The 15,508-nt window shown below is 54.6% G+C and overlaps 1 protein-coding gene across 2 annotated transcripts in view; it reads right to left on the reverse strand.

The window, feature by feature from the left end:
* NLGN4X (neuroligin 4 X-linked) overlaps nucleotides 1-14,839 on the reverse strand; it is a gene marked incomplete at both ends in the record, with an annotated part of 134,510 nt that extends 119,671 nt beyond the window's left edge. For both annotated transcript variants that reach the window (XM_084258031.1, XM_084258030.1), the window contains one exon: nucleotides 14,368-14,839. In XM_084258031.1, the coding sequence (XP_084114157.1) occupies nucleotides 14,368-14,839 (472 nt within the window). The remainder of the gene's footprint in view (nucleotides 1-14,367) is intronic.
* Between the last annotated feature and the right edge of the window lie 669 nt (nucleotides 14,840-15,508).

The following is a 15,508-nucleotide window of genomic DNA, read 5'->3' on the forward strand; positions in this document are numbered from 1 at the left end:
ACTGGTCCAACCACTGTGGAGAGCTGTGTGGAGATTTCTGGACCTACTAAACATAGAGCTTCCATAGGATCCAGCAATTCCACTCCTGGGTGTTTACCCAAAGGACACAGAAACATCCATTCCAAAGAGCACCTGCACCCCTATGTTTACAGCAGCACTGTTTACAATAGCTAAGCTTTGGAAACAGCCCAAATGCCCCAAAATAGATGACTGGATCAAGGAGATGTGGTCCATATACACCATGGAATATTACTCAGCATTCAAAAAGGATAAACTCATGCAGTTTGCAGCAACATGGATGGCGCTGGAAGGGATCATGCTCAGCGAAATAAGCCAGAAAGAAAAAGAAAAATCCCGGATGGTCTCACTCATAGCAGGGATCTAGAAAACCTAAATAAGGGACCAGGAAAATGAATAACTATAAGAAAGTAAAAATCAAAATCAACAAAGAACTATGAACCAGAGTCACTCTATGGGGGGTGAGGGGTGGAGAGGGGAGGGATTGGGGTCAAAATAAGGGGATTGCAATTGTATGGGGAATATAAAAATAAAATTTATTAAAAAAAAAAAAAGCGATTCCAACCCATCACCCAGACCAAATGAATTGAGAGGGATTATTAAATTGATGATGACTCCCAAAAAAAAAAAAAAAGGGAATGTTTCCAAAAGAGGCGCACAGCCACGTTCCTCGCCACGATGCATCTCGATGGGTAGAAAAAAGGGAGAAAAATCACCCCGAGAAGTGCCGAGAAATTATTTTCACGCAACCTGATGTCTATCCTTTTTCTGAATTTGAACACTGGGAATGGAAGGAAATTCCGTTCACGTGCGAATGGCCAAAGACACCAACTCTCCCCAACATCCCAGCCAGCGCAGCGAGACGCGAGGGTGCGCAGCCTACAGGGCCACAGCTCGGGGTGTGAATTTCGCCCGTCTCGGCCCCGGAGGCGGCAGCGAGGACAACCCACAAGAAAAAGGCTGCGAGCCCCAACCCAAAGACGGCGATAAAGAGCTTGTGACAGACACTCTGTTTGCCCGTCTCGCTGAATCACGTCCTCTCGTGGCGTTTCAACGAGTGGAATTTCACGCTTGTATCGCGCCTCTAACGATGGCACCAATGCTGGAGCGTTACAATGTACTGTGTCCTGTTTTGGGGGCAATCCTAAGGCCCCCCCAAACAAAAACTCCTCCATACTCATGCCAGTTACCAAATAAGGGTAGACTCCCTTGAGGGCGCGTCTTTCTGGTTGACACGTCAAGCATCGGCAAGCGACTGACACGTTGTCTTCCAGAAAGATGATTTCTCGTCCCATCCACAGCTGACAGGACTTTGAAGAAGAGTGATTTCTTGTGCTGTTTTGAGCGGTAGTTCGAGGAATCTCCATACTGTTTCCCAGAGCCTGGACGGGTCTAGAGTCCCAACACTGCACGGGGGTTACATTTTCTGCACACCCTCGCCAAGAATTCCTGTCTCCGGTCTTTTTTTAACAGGGTGGAGAGTTCTCGAAATCTTATAAATGGACCTACTCTCTATATCCAGAAAGTCCAGTCCTACGTATCTACCCAAGGAACACAAAAGCACTAAGCGGAGGGGATACAGGCTCTGCTGTACTCGCTGCAGCACTATTTACAATAACTAAGCTGTGGGAACAATCAAAGTGCCCAGAGAAAGAGGAGTGGGTTAGGAAGATCTGGTCTATAGACACAGTGGAATACTATGCAGCTATAAAAAGTACACACGTTGTTGTGTGTTGCGTTTGTGTGTGGTGCATTGTTGTGTGCTGCATTTGCACACAATGTGAACAGGAGGGAATGATGTCAAGTGAAATAAGTCAGAAAGAGAGAGACAAACACCAGACGGTGCCTGTTCTAGGCGGGATATAGGGAACAAGAAAGGGTCAGAGAAAATCAAACCTAGAACAAAGCCTAGAAATGTGACTGTGGAATTGAGGGGGAGGGAGAAGACAGAGAGCAAAGTGGGGAGAAGGCCTGATGCACTAGAGTAGGGGGTGCTGGGTGGCTGGGGGTGAGCCCTAAACCTCTGAAAGGGGGCCCTAGACCTCTACCCCATGCACAATGTCGGAGACCAACATTACGTCGATTTTTTTTAATTAGAAAAAGCATGAAATGATCGTCAAAAGCTTCTGGGAAGTAACAGTGGCTTTATGAGCAGAGGAGAGGATGACTCTCAACACAGCAGAGAAACCTGAAGTCCTCTTTCCAAAGGGAAAAAGAAACCCCTGGGTCTCAGACCGAGGCCAAGGTTTATGGAAACCTAACTGTTGGGGCGACTGTCGGGGAGGACAGTGAAGAAATCTTTCTGTGGTGCACAGCTGTTGGCCGCGATATAGGTCAGCCCTCCCAGATTGGATGCAAGAGTCTTTCAACAGAAGAAGCAAAATCACACCAGACGCAAGAACCTGCCTGCTTTTTTTTAAAAAAAAAAGATTTATTTATTCATGCATACAAGAGCTGGGGTGCAGGCCAGAGACAGGGGGTGAGAGGACTCCCCAGAGACAGAGCGGGGAGCAGAACAGGCAGACTGACAAAATCCACTGATGAGGGGAGCAGCGGGCGAGTCAGGAGAGGTCTGCTGCACCATGTGGGTAGCTCCCTGGCCGGGGATGGAACTCGTGCCGCAGAGGCTGCCGATAGCTTCATAGAGCTGACACGTGACCCCTTGCGCCACCAGGGAGGCCCGCCTGCTGTTTAGAAGCAGCCGTTTGCCATCCAAAACATGGCTTTCCATTTCTACCTCAAATGTGAAAACAGACACAGCATCTCCAACCAGCCCCCAAGCCCCATCTCTGCATCTCCGCAGGCTGCTCTCTCGGTGGCTCTGACCCCAACGCGACGCTTTCTACCCTATTGAAATCCTACAAGAATCTGCCGACATGGAGAAGACCCAACGCGAATCTTTGCACTGTGGTTGCTGAACAAGGAACAGGCGTGCGCTGGGGGGGCGCCTGGCTGCAAGCTACGTCCTCTGAGGGCCCAGCTCCCTCGTTCTTTCTGAGGTTGTTCTGCCCCCAGTCCCCCCCAGCGCGCTGCCGGTGGCATGAATCCCGCCTCCCGGGGCCATCATCAATCCCGGCCGCTGCAGTCTCCTGGCGGTTCCGTAAATCTGGTAACAGTGATGCTAATTGTGCATGAAAAATATATTAAAACTGTAAATCATCGGTATTTCCCAGCAGCAGGAAGAGAGAAAGCAAGCGCAAAGCGCCAATCAAATGGATTTCCTCCGGTGTCCGCTTGACCAGAGGCCAGTCGGGGACAGCACAAGGCCTGGGCGGAGTCTTTTGTCTCTTGAATCGAATGAGAATCATATCAAATGGACCCAACGTCCGAGGTGAGGGCCACTGGGAGAGTCTCCTAATGGTGATGGTGGTTTCTGTTTCCGGGCCGCATGCTTCATGGCGCCTCATGTGGGTATTTTGCTACCAGTTGTATAAAAGGGCCCAGAGACTTCTTGATATTTTCTTCTAGCTAAAACCCTGCAGACCAGGGCCTCCCTCCTGGTGCAGGACTTAAAGACAGGGCTATCAGGCTGTCGCCAGCCACTGCAGCAGGAGTTTGATCCCCGGCCAGCCAGAGAGTGACCCACAGGGTGCAGCAGACCTCTCCTGTCTCCCCGCTGCTCCCCTCAGCAGTGGATTTCAGTGGATCCACCTGTTCTGCTCCCCACTCTGTCTCTGCTGGATCCTCTCACCACCCCCACACCCCTGGCCTGCCCCCCAGCTCTTGCATGCATCAATAAATAAATCTTAAAAAAAATAAAATAAAATATAAAACCCCAAACACAAGAGAAGGAAGCTCATGGGGATTCCTGTGTGTCTCCTAAGACGGCCGCCACGCCCCACCGCATCTCCTCCGCCCCAGAAAACGCTCTTTTTCTGAACAGGGTTCTTCATTTTCCAGTGCGCCCACGGTCTCACCAAGGCACTGAATGTCACACAAGGCAGGTCAAAACCAAACTGAGAGGCTCGTACGAAGCAGAAAGCCCCGCGCCTGCGCTCCCCAAAGACTCAGACGGGACACTTTCTTAAGAGTGACCGAGACGAAGGTGTCTTCTGCTCCTCTCTATGCTGCTCCCCATTTCTTCCGTGGCCCCGATTATTGATGACTAGCTCAGGAAGCTTCTCGTCTGATAAGCCAACTCCCTGGCCTGACTTCAGACAGCCCCATCCATCCTGCCTTCTTCGGCGGCTCCTGGAAACGAGACCCCACAAGCTCCCGAAGATGGCCCCAGAGGCCGGAGATGCAGGCAGCAGAGTGAGGGAGTGGGGGCCGGTCACCTCTCCCCAGAATAAATTAAATTACATCCAGTGGATGTCGACTGGGGCCAAGCTGAGCAAGTTAACAAATAACTGGCAGCCCAGGTAATTAATCTCAAAATGCAAATCACAGCTTGTCATTTCGCTGCTTAAAAATGCTCCTTCCTGGGACGGAGCTGTCAGCGAGAGTATTCCCAAATAGGATAAAAGAGATGGTGCCGGCTCTGCAGCCAGTGGTCTAGACAGGCAGCTCGCTGCACCCTCGGGAGCCGGGTACAGCTAGATCGTGGTGGGTTCCAAGCTGCTTCTGTGGGGCTTGTCCCGCGGGCTCAGGACACTGTTCTCAAGCTGCAGTGTCCTCCTGGGCCCTGCGGGGTGGAGACGGGACATGGGTGGCTGCAGGTCCTACCTTGCAAAGCGCCAGCTGCTCAGAATGGATAATGCCACGGGGTTGAGGGCTGAGCAGGAGCCCAGGAACCACGCAGGCCCCAGCCTCACGGACACTGGAGGAAGTGTGCATACACCGTGAGGAACACCCACGGGTAAAATAAGCAAGCGCAGACATCTCGTGTGCACGCTGAAAACGGCCGTGGCGAGAGTCAGTGCAGTGACGGACGGTGCAGGTCCTTGGGAGGGTGAAGGGTAGAGCTGGGTTTGTGACCAAACACAGGTCGACCCTTAATGGCGTCCAAGCAGATGGTGCTTTGGAACGACACGCCCGTGATCTGCCTTAATTAAAAATTAAATGGATGCCATGTTTAAGAAATAGTCTTGCAGAGTCTCCCTGCAGGGGCAGGGGTTAAGTCTCAGCGCTATGAAGCTGTCTGCAGCCACTACAGCACGAGTTCGATCCCCGGCTGGCCAGGGAGATGACCACAGGGTGCAGAAGACCCCTCCTGTCTCCCCGCTGCTCCCCTCAGCAGTGGATTTCAGTGGATCCGCCTGTTCTGCTCCCCACTCTGTCTCTGGGGACTCCTCTCACCCCTGCACCTCTGGTCTACACCCCAGCTCTTGTATGCATCAACAAATAAGTCTTTTTTTAAAAAAAAAGAAATATTCTTGCAAACAGGAGTGACTAGCGAGATGGTGTTGCAGAGAGAGCTGAGCTGGTGCACGGTTGCGACACTGTCCTGTTTGTCGTCCAGCTGCCTCGCGGTGGGTCATGGGGGGATGTGACAGCGAGACCCCACGTGCGACCCAGGTTCACCCAGGTGGGAAGACCAGAGCCATCCCGGTGTCGTGCCAGCCTCGCTGCAAGAAGGCCTGAGTTAGCATCATCGCTGGCCTCGCTCCAAGCCCGCGTTTCCATGTCAACAGCTGATGCACGTGGCTGCTAGTCTGATCACTCAGCACCGGGACACCAGGTCACCATAGTATGGACCAAGTCTTGTGTTATGCAACGCGAAAGCATCTTAGAGGCCATGCAAGAAGGAAGGCGCCGTCAGAGGGCTGGCCATGGGTTGTCCAACTCCCCAGTCAACGCGTGACACCGAGCTCAGGACCCCGGCTGCCTTCCCAGGCGGCTCATCTCCGGAGACCCGTGTCCACCGTCATGTACACATGGGCCCCCGTCTCTTAGCTGCCACTGAAATTTACATGATTAGCCACCGAGACTGGCTATAAAGAAACAGGGACATTTAAAGAGGGAGAAGGAAGAACAGAGAGGGAAAAGGAGATTGCTTTTTAAAAAAAATCAGTTACAAATAAGCCTAAGGATAAATGCAGGGAGGTTGTTTCGGCCGAAGCTAGGTGGCAAAAAAGAGATTCATTGGTCTTGTCTGGTCACTGTCCAGCGGTGTAGAAGGCTACATTTTTATTTAAAAATAAAAGATCAATCTCTCACCCTTTGTAGGGAAAAAAAATCTCTTTACTATCGCGTGGACTATAATAAAGCAGAATGGAGAGCTGGCTAAAATTTTCCTTCCATAGCTCCAGTTCGTCCCTGCCAAGTTCTGGGTTTGCTGCAGCCAGTGCTCGCTGAGCCAGTAAAAGGATCCGCGTTGGTTCTAGAGAGATGCACGGTACGGAAGCTGCATGCAGCAAGCCATGGTCCAGAAGGAAATCAAGGCAGGCTGGGCCTGCTCTCTGGTGACAGCAACCTGCCGCCTTCATTCACCACCATCAAAAACATCACCTCCAGCATCATCACCATCTTGAGCATCAAAATCACCATTATCAGCATCATCTCTCCCACCATCATCACCATCATCATGTCCATCACCACCATTATCATGGAAATCATCATCTCCACAGCCATCATCATGTCCACTATCACCACCATCATCATCAAAATCACCTCTACCACCACCATGTCCACCATCATCATCTCCATCACCACCATCATCATCAAAAATCATCTCCACCATTATGTCCACCATCACCACCATCATCATGTCCATCACCACATCATCATCAAAATCACCTCTACCACCATCATATCCACCATCACCACCATCATCATGTCCATCACCACATCATCATCAAAATCATCATCTCCACCACCATCATCACCATCATCATGTCCATCACCACCATCATCATATCCATTACCACCATCATCATGGAAGTCATCATCTCTACAACCATCATCATGTCCACTATCTCCACCATCATCATCAAAATCACCTCTACCACCATCGTGTCCACCATCACCACCATCATCATGTCCATCACCACATCATCATCAAAATCATCATCACCACCATCATCATCTCCATCACCACATCAACATCAAAATCATCTCTACCACCATCATGTCCACCATCACCACCATCATCATCTGCATCACATCATCAAAATCATCTCTACCATCATCATGTCCACCATCACCACCATCATCACATCCATCACCACCATCATCATCAAAATCATCATCTCCACTATCACCACCATCATCACCCCCACCTTCATCAACATCAAAATCATCACCCCCTCCAACATCATCACCATTAGCATCAAAATCACCATCATTATCATCACAACCATGAGCATCACCACCCTGAAAATCATCTCCACCATCAAAACCAGCAGCAGCAAATAATGATCTAAATCGCCATCAGCCTCTCCATGGCTGCCACCACCGACACGATCATCAACTCATCATCTTCGTCTCTGCCGCCAGCATCATCGGACACATCAGATGAATCGCCATGACCGTCACCAGCATGTGATCACCATCATCCAAGTCACCCCATCCGCCATAGTCATCACTATGTTTGTTGCTTTCACCATCACCACCATCATCAAGATAACCATCACGTCCACCATGATGGTCATCAGCACCACCACCTTCATCCTCACTGCGAGCACAGTCATCAGTTCTTGTTCATGATCATCATGGCGATCACTCTCAGCAAAATCGCCAGTCGTCACTGTTACTATTGTCCTTGTTACCACAACATCATCTAAACTCATCTTGGGGTTGTCGGTGTCCTTTGGCGACTGGTCAGAGAGGCCTCACACACGCGGAAATGTTACCCAAGAGGCCGCAGTAACTCAACCAAGTAAGGGCTCCGGAGGGCACCCATCTGGGCTTACAAGAGGTGCATAAGAATTGAAGACCAAGTCCTACCACCACCCTAAAGACCCACCCGCTTCAAGCCCTCACAGACCAGTCCATGGAGCAGGAGGACCCATCTGAGCGAGACCCTGTGTTTGCCGGGGAATCCCCTGCATGAGACCTTGATGCCAACTACAGACATTAGCCCGGTGCCCCGGGACTCGTTTCTTCGCGGCTTTGTCCAGGCTCTGCCACTGAAGGCTTAGGCTGAAAATAGCTCCCTTCAATTTCTCTCTCCGGGGTCAACTCTAAATTGGCTGAAGCTTCGGTGAGTCTAAGTGTCCAGCTGGACTCTTAGAAATGGCAAGAAGCGGGCAAAGCGGTGAGCTCAGAGCCTCCCCCACTTCAAGTCAAGTTCTGCATCTGGAGTTATCGCTCCTGCTACCTCTGCGTGGCCAGAGCTGCCAGCTTCCAGACCCAGAAGACGAGTTTCCCCGTCACTGGATCCCCGCGTGTCACTGAGAGGCCCAGACGCTTCCAAAAGGCAGCGCCAACCATTACTAGGTCAAGGATTTTGTTGCTGAAGGGAAATGCTGCGGAAAGGTCGGGGTCATTTGCTGCTCCGTGAAGCCACAGCTTTCTTCTGTGGCCGCCGTCCCTAGTATGAGGGCGCAGGGGGACCGCAACCTGTGGGTTCTGCTCGCTTTGTACTCTTGAGAGAAAGACTTAGTCACCACCCAGGATAAGCCAGGGTGTAGACCCAGCTCCCATTTCACCCACCTTTCCTCTCCACATCCAGAAACGGTTCCCCAAAGAAGGCTATGCCAACCCCAGTTTCCCCTCCCTCTGGATAGGACGCGGAGTTGGCTGGGACCCAAACGGGCCCATCCGGCACCACCCCAGCCTCATGCGCTTCTCTGCGCTCAAGGGGCTGTGGGGCTCGCTGATGAGATTTGTCCCCACCACGTGGAGTCAGCCTCTCGGAGGAGGCCAACAGAAGCACCAAGATGGGCTCAAGTGGCCAGGAGACCGATGAGAACAGTCCAGAGGCAAGACCAGCACCGCCGAGCTGCGTCCACAGCTTCGCTTCTCACTCCGCGGACTCAATCAACCCCTTGTGTTGTCCCCACCAGGACTCGACGTGGGTGAGCAGCACGGATTGTCGTGTGCTATGGGGTGACGCAAAAGCCCCTTTGCTGGAGACACATCGATACTGCCGGGGTCCGGCTGTGGAGGGGCAGGCGGGGTCCCGGGGCGCACCGAGGTTGGAAACGCACTCCCGCTCGGGCACAGGAGGGCGTCGCAATGCAGGCGGGGCTGGAAGGGGCCACGCAGACCGTGAGTTGAGTTCTGGGGAGCCCTGGAGACACTTGCTCTCATCTGACGCTGAATGTTTCCTCCAACACACACACACCCCAATAGTGAAAGTCTGTCTCCAACACACACCCCAAAAGTAAATGTTTCTCTCCAACACATTGCACCCCCAAGGGCGAATGTTTCCTCCCACACACACCCCAATAGTGAATGTCTGTCTCCAACACACACACCCCCAAAAGTGAATGTTTCTCTCCAGCAGTGAATGTCCGTCTCCAACACACGCACCCCCAAGGGCGAATGATTCCTCCCACACACCCCCCCCAATAGTAAATGTTTCTCCCCAACACACACCCCCCAAAAGTAAATGCTTCTCCCCAACACACACCCCCCAAAAGTAAATGCTTCTCTCCAACACACACACCCCAGTGGTAAATATTTCAACAAATGGCTTCAACACACACATACACACACACCCCCCACAATGGTACATAATTCTCTCCAACACACACACACGCACACGCACACACCCCAATGGTTTGTTTCCAACACACAGCTCCAGTACACACACATAAACACACACACCCCGGGCCTCCCTGGTGGTTTAGGGGGTCAGGATACAGCACCATGAAGCTATCAACAGCCTCTGCAGCACGAGTTCAATCCCCGGCCAGGGAGCTACCCACAGGGCGCAGCAGACCCCGCCTGTCCCCCCGCTGCTCCCCTCAGCAGTGTGTTTCAGCGGATCCACCTGTTCTGCTCCCCACTCTGTCTCTGGGGAGTCTTCTCACCCCCCACAGCTCTGGCCTGCACCCCAGCTCTTGCATGCATCAATAAGTCTTAAAAAAACTCATCATGGATAATGAAGGTAGGAATCTGCGCTCATCACAGTATTATTCTAAAATTAGAATAATAATAATAATAATAATAATAATAATAATATTATCTATTATTCTAAACTCTCCAACCCATTGTTCTCCGCCGCTTCAACCTGTCCAATGCACAGGCCGCCTCTATCAGAGTCCACTCCGGCGGCACTCACCGAGCTCACAGAACACTCAATTATTCTCCCACGAGTCCACGTCGCAGAGGCATGATTCCATCACGGCTCCCACGGCCTCTCCCTACAAGCGTCTACACCTCACCAACCCGCCAAGCAACGCCAAAGAGGATCCTGCCACCCGCTGGACGCAGCTGCCCGCCGGCGCGCACGGGCACACACATCTGTCTCGCTCAGCTGCCCGGGCTTCCTTCTCCGGTTCCGGCGGTTTCCCCGGGAGCTGATACAAGCGGCCTGTCTGCGACTTGAGCAGAAAAGAAGGGAAATTAATTCGTCCTTCATCTCCCGTGGAGAGCCCCGCGCTGTTGTCTCGAAGCGTCCACGGGGCTCTTCCCAGAAATGAATTTTCACGTTTTCCCGAGAATCAGTTTCTGGAAGCCACAGAGGACGCTGAACATGCACTGGACGGCTCCGGCGGGAGAGGCCGAGGCGTGTTCGGGAAGAGAGCAGAGCCGAGGAAGAGGCTGTTCCGTGATGCTGGCACGGGCGCAGCAGCGGTGATGGCACTGCTAGCACGTACCAGCTGTAGGGTCTCCCGCTCCCGGTGGGGTCTCCGCAGCACCCCTTCCACCCTCTGCCTGCCCCGCATTCCACTGTGCCCTCTCTCCACCTGTCCTCACCCTCTCCCCTGGCCCTCGGGTGCCTCATTCCGCGTGACTCTGACCCTTTGTTGGGTTTCTCTCGAGTCCACCAACAAGTGACACCATCTTTCTCCTTCTGACTTATTGCGCTTAACACCATCGCCTCCAGTCCTACCCAGGTTGTTGCCAATGGTGGGAGTCCGTCCTTTTTCATTGCTGTGTAGTATTCCATTGTGTATCTAGACCTATAAGTGACACCATCTCGTGTTTATCTTTCTCCTCTGACTTAACTACACGGAATATCACCCCCTGCAGCCCCACCCAGGTTGCTGCAAACAGCAGGAATCTGTCCTTTTCATTGCTGTGTAGTATTCCATCATGTATCTAGACCTGTAAGTGACACCATCTCCTTTTTATCTTTCTCCTTCTGACTTAACTACACTTAACATCACCCCCTCCAGCCCCACCCAGGTTGCTGCAAACAGCAGGAGTCTGTCCTTTTTCATTGCTGTGTAGTATTCCATTATGTATCTAGACCACATCTTCTTGGCCCCCTCACCTGTTTTTTGGGACTTTGCTTGTTTCTATAGCTTGGCTGTTGTCAACTCCATCCCCTCGGAATTCCCCCTTGTTGAAATCAAACTCGGAACTGTCAGAAATGATGGCCCCTTGCGTCTACTTCTTGAGCTAACCCGTCCACGACTGCAGCGAGGACTCCTGTTACCGACAGCACACATCTGCTGTACGCTGGAGTCAAAAACTCACAAGACCCCGGGAGGACATGCTCGGGGAAGCGGCTGCACGTATGCGCCCCTCAACCGAGATCCCACAGCAGTTATCCCTGTGGGATTCTCCTCTCTGCAGCCTCCCAGCACGTCTCCATTTCACAGACCAGGAAACTGAGGCAGGGAGAGAGGGGTGGCGTGGGGACCCCACGGATTTCTGCTGGCGGAAGGTACAGGTTTGGATACTCTCAGGCTGTCACGCTATGATTCCCGGTGACACACGCCCTTTGATCTCAACGTCGGGGTCCACCCTCCAGCACTGAAATCGCCGATCTGCAAAACGTCTCCCCACAAACTTGAGCCAGTACCGCCTCCTGGATCTGCGCGGGAGACCTTCTAAATGCCCGTTCTAGAAGGTCCGTCCTAAAGCCCCAGTGTCCAGAGCAGCACGTTTGCTGCCGAGGATTCTCGAGCTCAGAAGGGCAACAGGGGAGCACCTCGGGATGGGGGGGCCCAGCAGGCTCCAGACGGCAAAGACTTGGTCTCCAGCCAGAGCAGCCAATTGACTGAGGGTTTCGGATACGAGTCGAGGGTGAAAATCTCGGTATTTGATGCCGATCGCCTTGGCAGCTATTGCCACGGGCGTGGAGGCTCAGGTAAGGTGGAGCTGCCAGTTCCTGGGGTCCCAGCTCCACCCTTTTATATGACATTTGACACCAGGGGGGACTCGACCAAGCCACGGGCTGCACGAACCCTGGAAAGTCATCCTTTTCCACCCACACCTTCCTCATTAGCGACAGCCATGGGCCCGACTCCCCCCGGACTGGGTGCACAGACTTGACCTCAGGGGAACAGCTCTCCAAGGAGGAAATATGAACTCAGATTCCTGATCCGCTGGCCTTGTAGACACCAGGGAGAAATGGCTACTTCGTGAGCACGCAGGCCTCTAAAGGGCGTGGACGAGGCGGGATTAAGTTATAAAGAAACACCCTAAATTATAAAAAAAAAGTCCGAGCCTTCATCCCCTGCAACGCCCCCTGATACAAACAGAACCACCTCTGCCCAGACCCCTGTCGTTTATAAATTATGAACGTAAAAACACCTCCAAGGTCACGCTCCACGCAAACGGAATGTGCTCATTGGCTGGAGAGAAGCCGGCCGCGGAAACCCCGCTACCGAAAAATCCTAAATCGTTTCCCGCTGCAAGTTATTCTCAGACCTGAAGGTAAGTGGCTGGAATCAAGCCTCCTTCTCAGCCCGTCTATTTTTAGTACATCTCCACATGATGAGGAATTAGAAACAGACATCGGAGCCAATTTGGTGGAGGCCGCAAGACGACTCGGAAATGTGGGATCCGGGCTCCAGTCAGGCAGCGGGTCCACGGCCGACAGTGAGACACTCAGCTCCCCTCTGGCTGAAGGGATGTCACTGTCTTTTCCTAAAACAACACGAAATGCTAACCCCACAGGGTGAGATCTGTGCAAACACGAGGTGTGTTTCTTCGTGGGGAGACGGCGGCTTTGCTTCCAGAGGGGGGCGTCCAGCCCGGCCATCCAGAGTGTCTCTGTCTGGGGCGCACCCTCAGGCCCCAGCTGACTGCGTGAGGTCCTGCCCGCAGGGCGGGCACCGTGCATCCAGCATCCCCAGCGCCTGTCGCCCGCCATCCTGTTCAGCTGCCAGCCTCACGGGTGATTGGCAGAGCTCGTCACAGGGAGGACACGACCCTGCGGGCTTCCCAGATGAGAACCCTGGTTGGTTTGGGGGCTGCGCCCCCTCCCTACCCCGGAGGCAGCTCCCTGGGGGGACGGACCTCCCCACGTGACAGCACCGTGGTGTGTTCCGTTGCCGTAACGACGAGGGCCAGACGCCAGAAATGAGTAATCTCTTTCTCTGGCTGTCCTTTGTGATCCCCGCAGCGCCCAAGCCCGGCCTGGCTTTGCACGAAGCTGCGCTCCCGGCGCTGGTGGTGAGCGTGGACGCGGAGACAGAAGACCACGGCAGATGACATCAGGCGCTGGCAGCCGCTGAATAATGGGATTGTTTAGCGTGGACTTTCCGCCAAATCTTACTGGAAAACACTTCGCCAGGATGAAAAGGAAAACAAGGAAATTTTCCATAAAACGGCCAAGGACACTGTGGTTTCTGCGCTGGGTGAAGTGTGGGATTCCAGTAAGATTTCATGCCGGGCTGCTTATCCTCTTGCCAAAACTAGCACCTTGAAGGGGCAGCCAGGGGATGGTTTGCATGGGGACCGCCTGCGTCTCTTTCTAGAAAGAGATTTATTTGAAATGTGCCTGGACACGGCCACAGCAGTGACCAGCGTTGGGCCAACCGGCCTCTTGCGCGTTATCAACTGGACAGACTTTCCCTTTGGTTTCTTGGAAAAGGGCCTCTGTCTGCAAGCGGGACGTCCTCTTCCGAGTAGCTGCGGTCGCCATCCTTGGCCCCAGCCCACAGGGGACACTGGCCGGAGCGCAAGGGACCCCCAGGAGCGCAGAGCCGCACCAGCCACCCCTTCCATGAGCTGGCAGCGGGTGCGCTTCGCGCAGGGTGCTCTCTGCAAACGCCAGCAGACACGCCGGCGTCTCCAGGCGCCTGGCCCTAGGGAGGCGGCCTTGTAACTCCCATTTGTGAGCGCTGGATCCGTGCGTCTTTGCGCGCTTCCCTCCCCAAGCGCCTCCAGTGCGCCAGGGCGCGCGCGCACGGCTCCCCTGGCCTCCGGACACGCCCCAGCGCTTAGACAAGCCGCCCTTAGCGGCAGGATAAGTGGGCGCAGAGTCCAGGGGCCACAGCCACCGCCTTGGCGAGCTCACCGAGCAAGGGGCGGCCGCGCGCAACGCGCAAAGGGCGCGCATGGGGCAGCCACGGCCCAGCCCGGAGCTGCAGGCCGGCTGCGCCCTCCTGCGCTACTCACCGTCCTCCGTGGGCACGTAGATGTTCAGGTAGAGGCAGTCCTCGTTCTGGTCCTGCACGTAGGTCATCAGCGTGTCCAGGTTGGCGGTGAACCAGATGGGCAGCATGTCGTGCAGCAGCGACCGCTCGTCCAGGTGCTGCGGACACACGGCGGCGAACTGCGTGGCGTTGCGCACCCCCGTCCACGAGGAGGGGGGCTCGGGGGGCTGGAACCGCCGCTCCCCGGTGGGCGGCGAGGCGTACGGGACCCCCAGGTACTGCTCCACCGGGCCCAGGATCTCATTGGGCAGCGGCGTGCGCAGGCCCCGGATCTTGCCGTAGTTGGTGTTGACCACCGGGTACTGGGCCTGGCCGTGCAGCAGCGAGAAGTGGGTGGCCAGCGCGGTCAGCCACAGCAGCAGGTGGGCGCGCAGCATCACGCACGCCGGGGTGAAGCTCAGGGGCGGCCATAACAGTCCCTGCGGCCTCGACATGGCTCAGTCCCACATGGGCCAGTCCGAGCGAGGCGGGGCCGCGCGCCCAGGGCGCACGGGGGCGGGTGAGGCCCGGGACGGCGCGGCTGGTCCCAAGCACCAGGCGCAGCTCACGGTTGGGAACGCGGCCAGCGGTCTTCGAGGCAGCCCATGGCGAGGCGGGCGCCCCCCTCCTAGTGATGCTGGACCCCGACTCCGGAGGACGGAGCGCCAAGGCAGCAGCGACCCTCCAACGCCTGCTCCCGGGACTCCTCAGCAACGCACCGGGCAGGAGTGGTCAGCCTGGGGGGAGAAAGCAGAAGGGTCAGTGCAGGCCAGGGCACGGCAGGGCGCCCTGTCCACGCGCCCTCCATACCCCTGCGCAGCTGTCACCCAACCCCAGTGTGTCTCCAAGCAGCGCACGTCGCCAGGATGGGGCTGCGTTGACTTCAGCTGCTGTCTAAGCTGCAGAAGCCCCAAGTGGGGAGCGCTGGGCAAGGCTGGCGAAGGAACACCGCGCCCAGAAAGTTCCAGAACGTTGTGCCAAGGGACCCCCCGAATATTTGCAAGAGGGGCCAGTTCCAAGGACACTGTGGATTTCAGGCTGCCCCAAAGATTTGCAAGCTGTGAAGGTTGTCAAGGACGGGCAAAGGGCAGCTCAGATGGGCGACCGGGCACAGGGCAGGGAGC

This window comes from Talpa europaea, assembly GCF_964194135.1.
Source record: "Talpa europaea genome assembly, chromosome: X".
Taxonomy (NCBI): domain Eukaryota; kingdom Metazoa; phylum Chordata; class Mammalia; order Eulipotyphla; family Talpidae; genus Talpa; species Talpa europaea.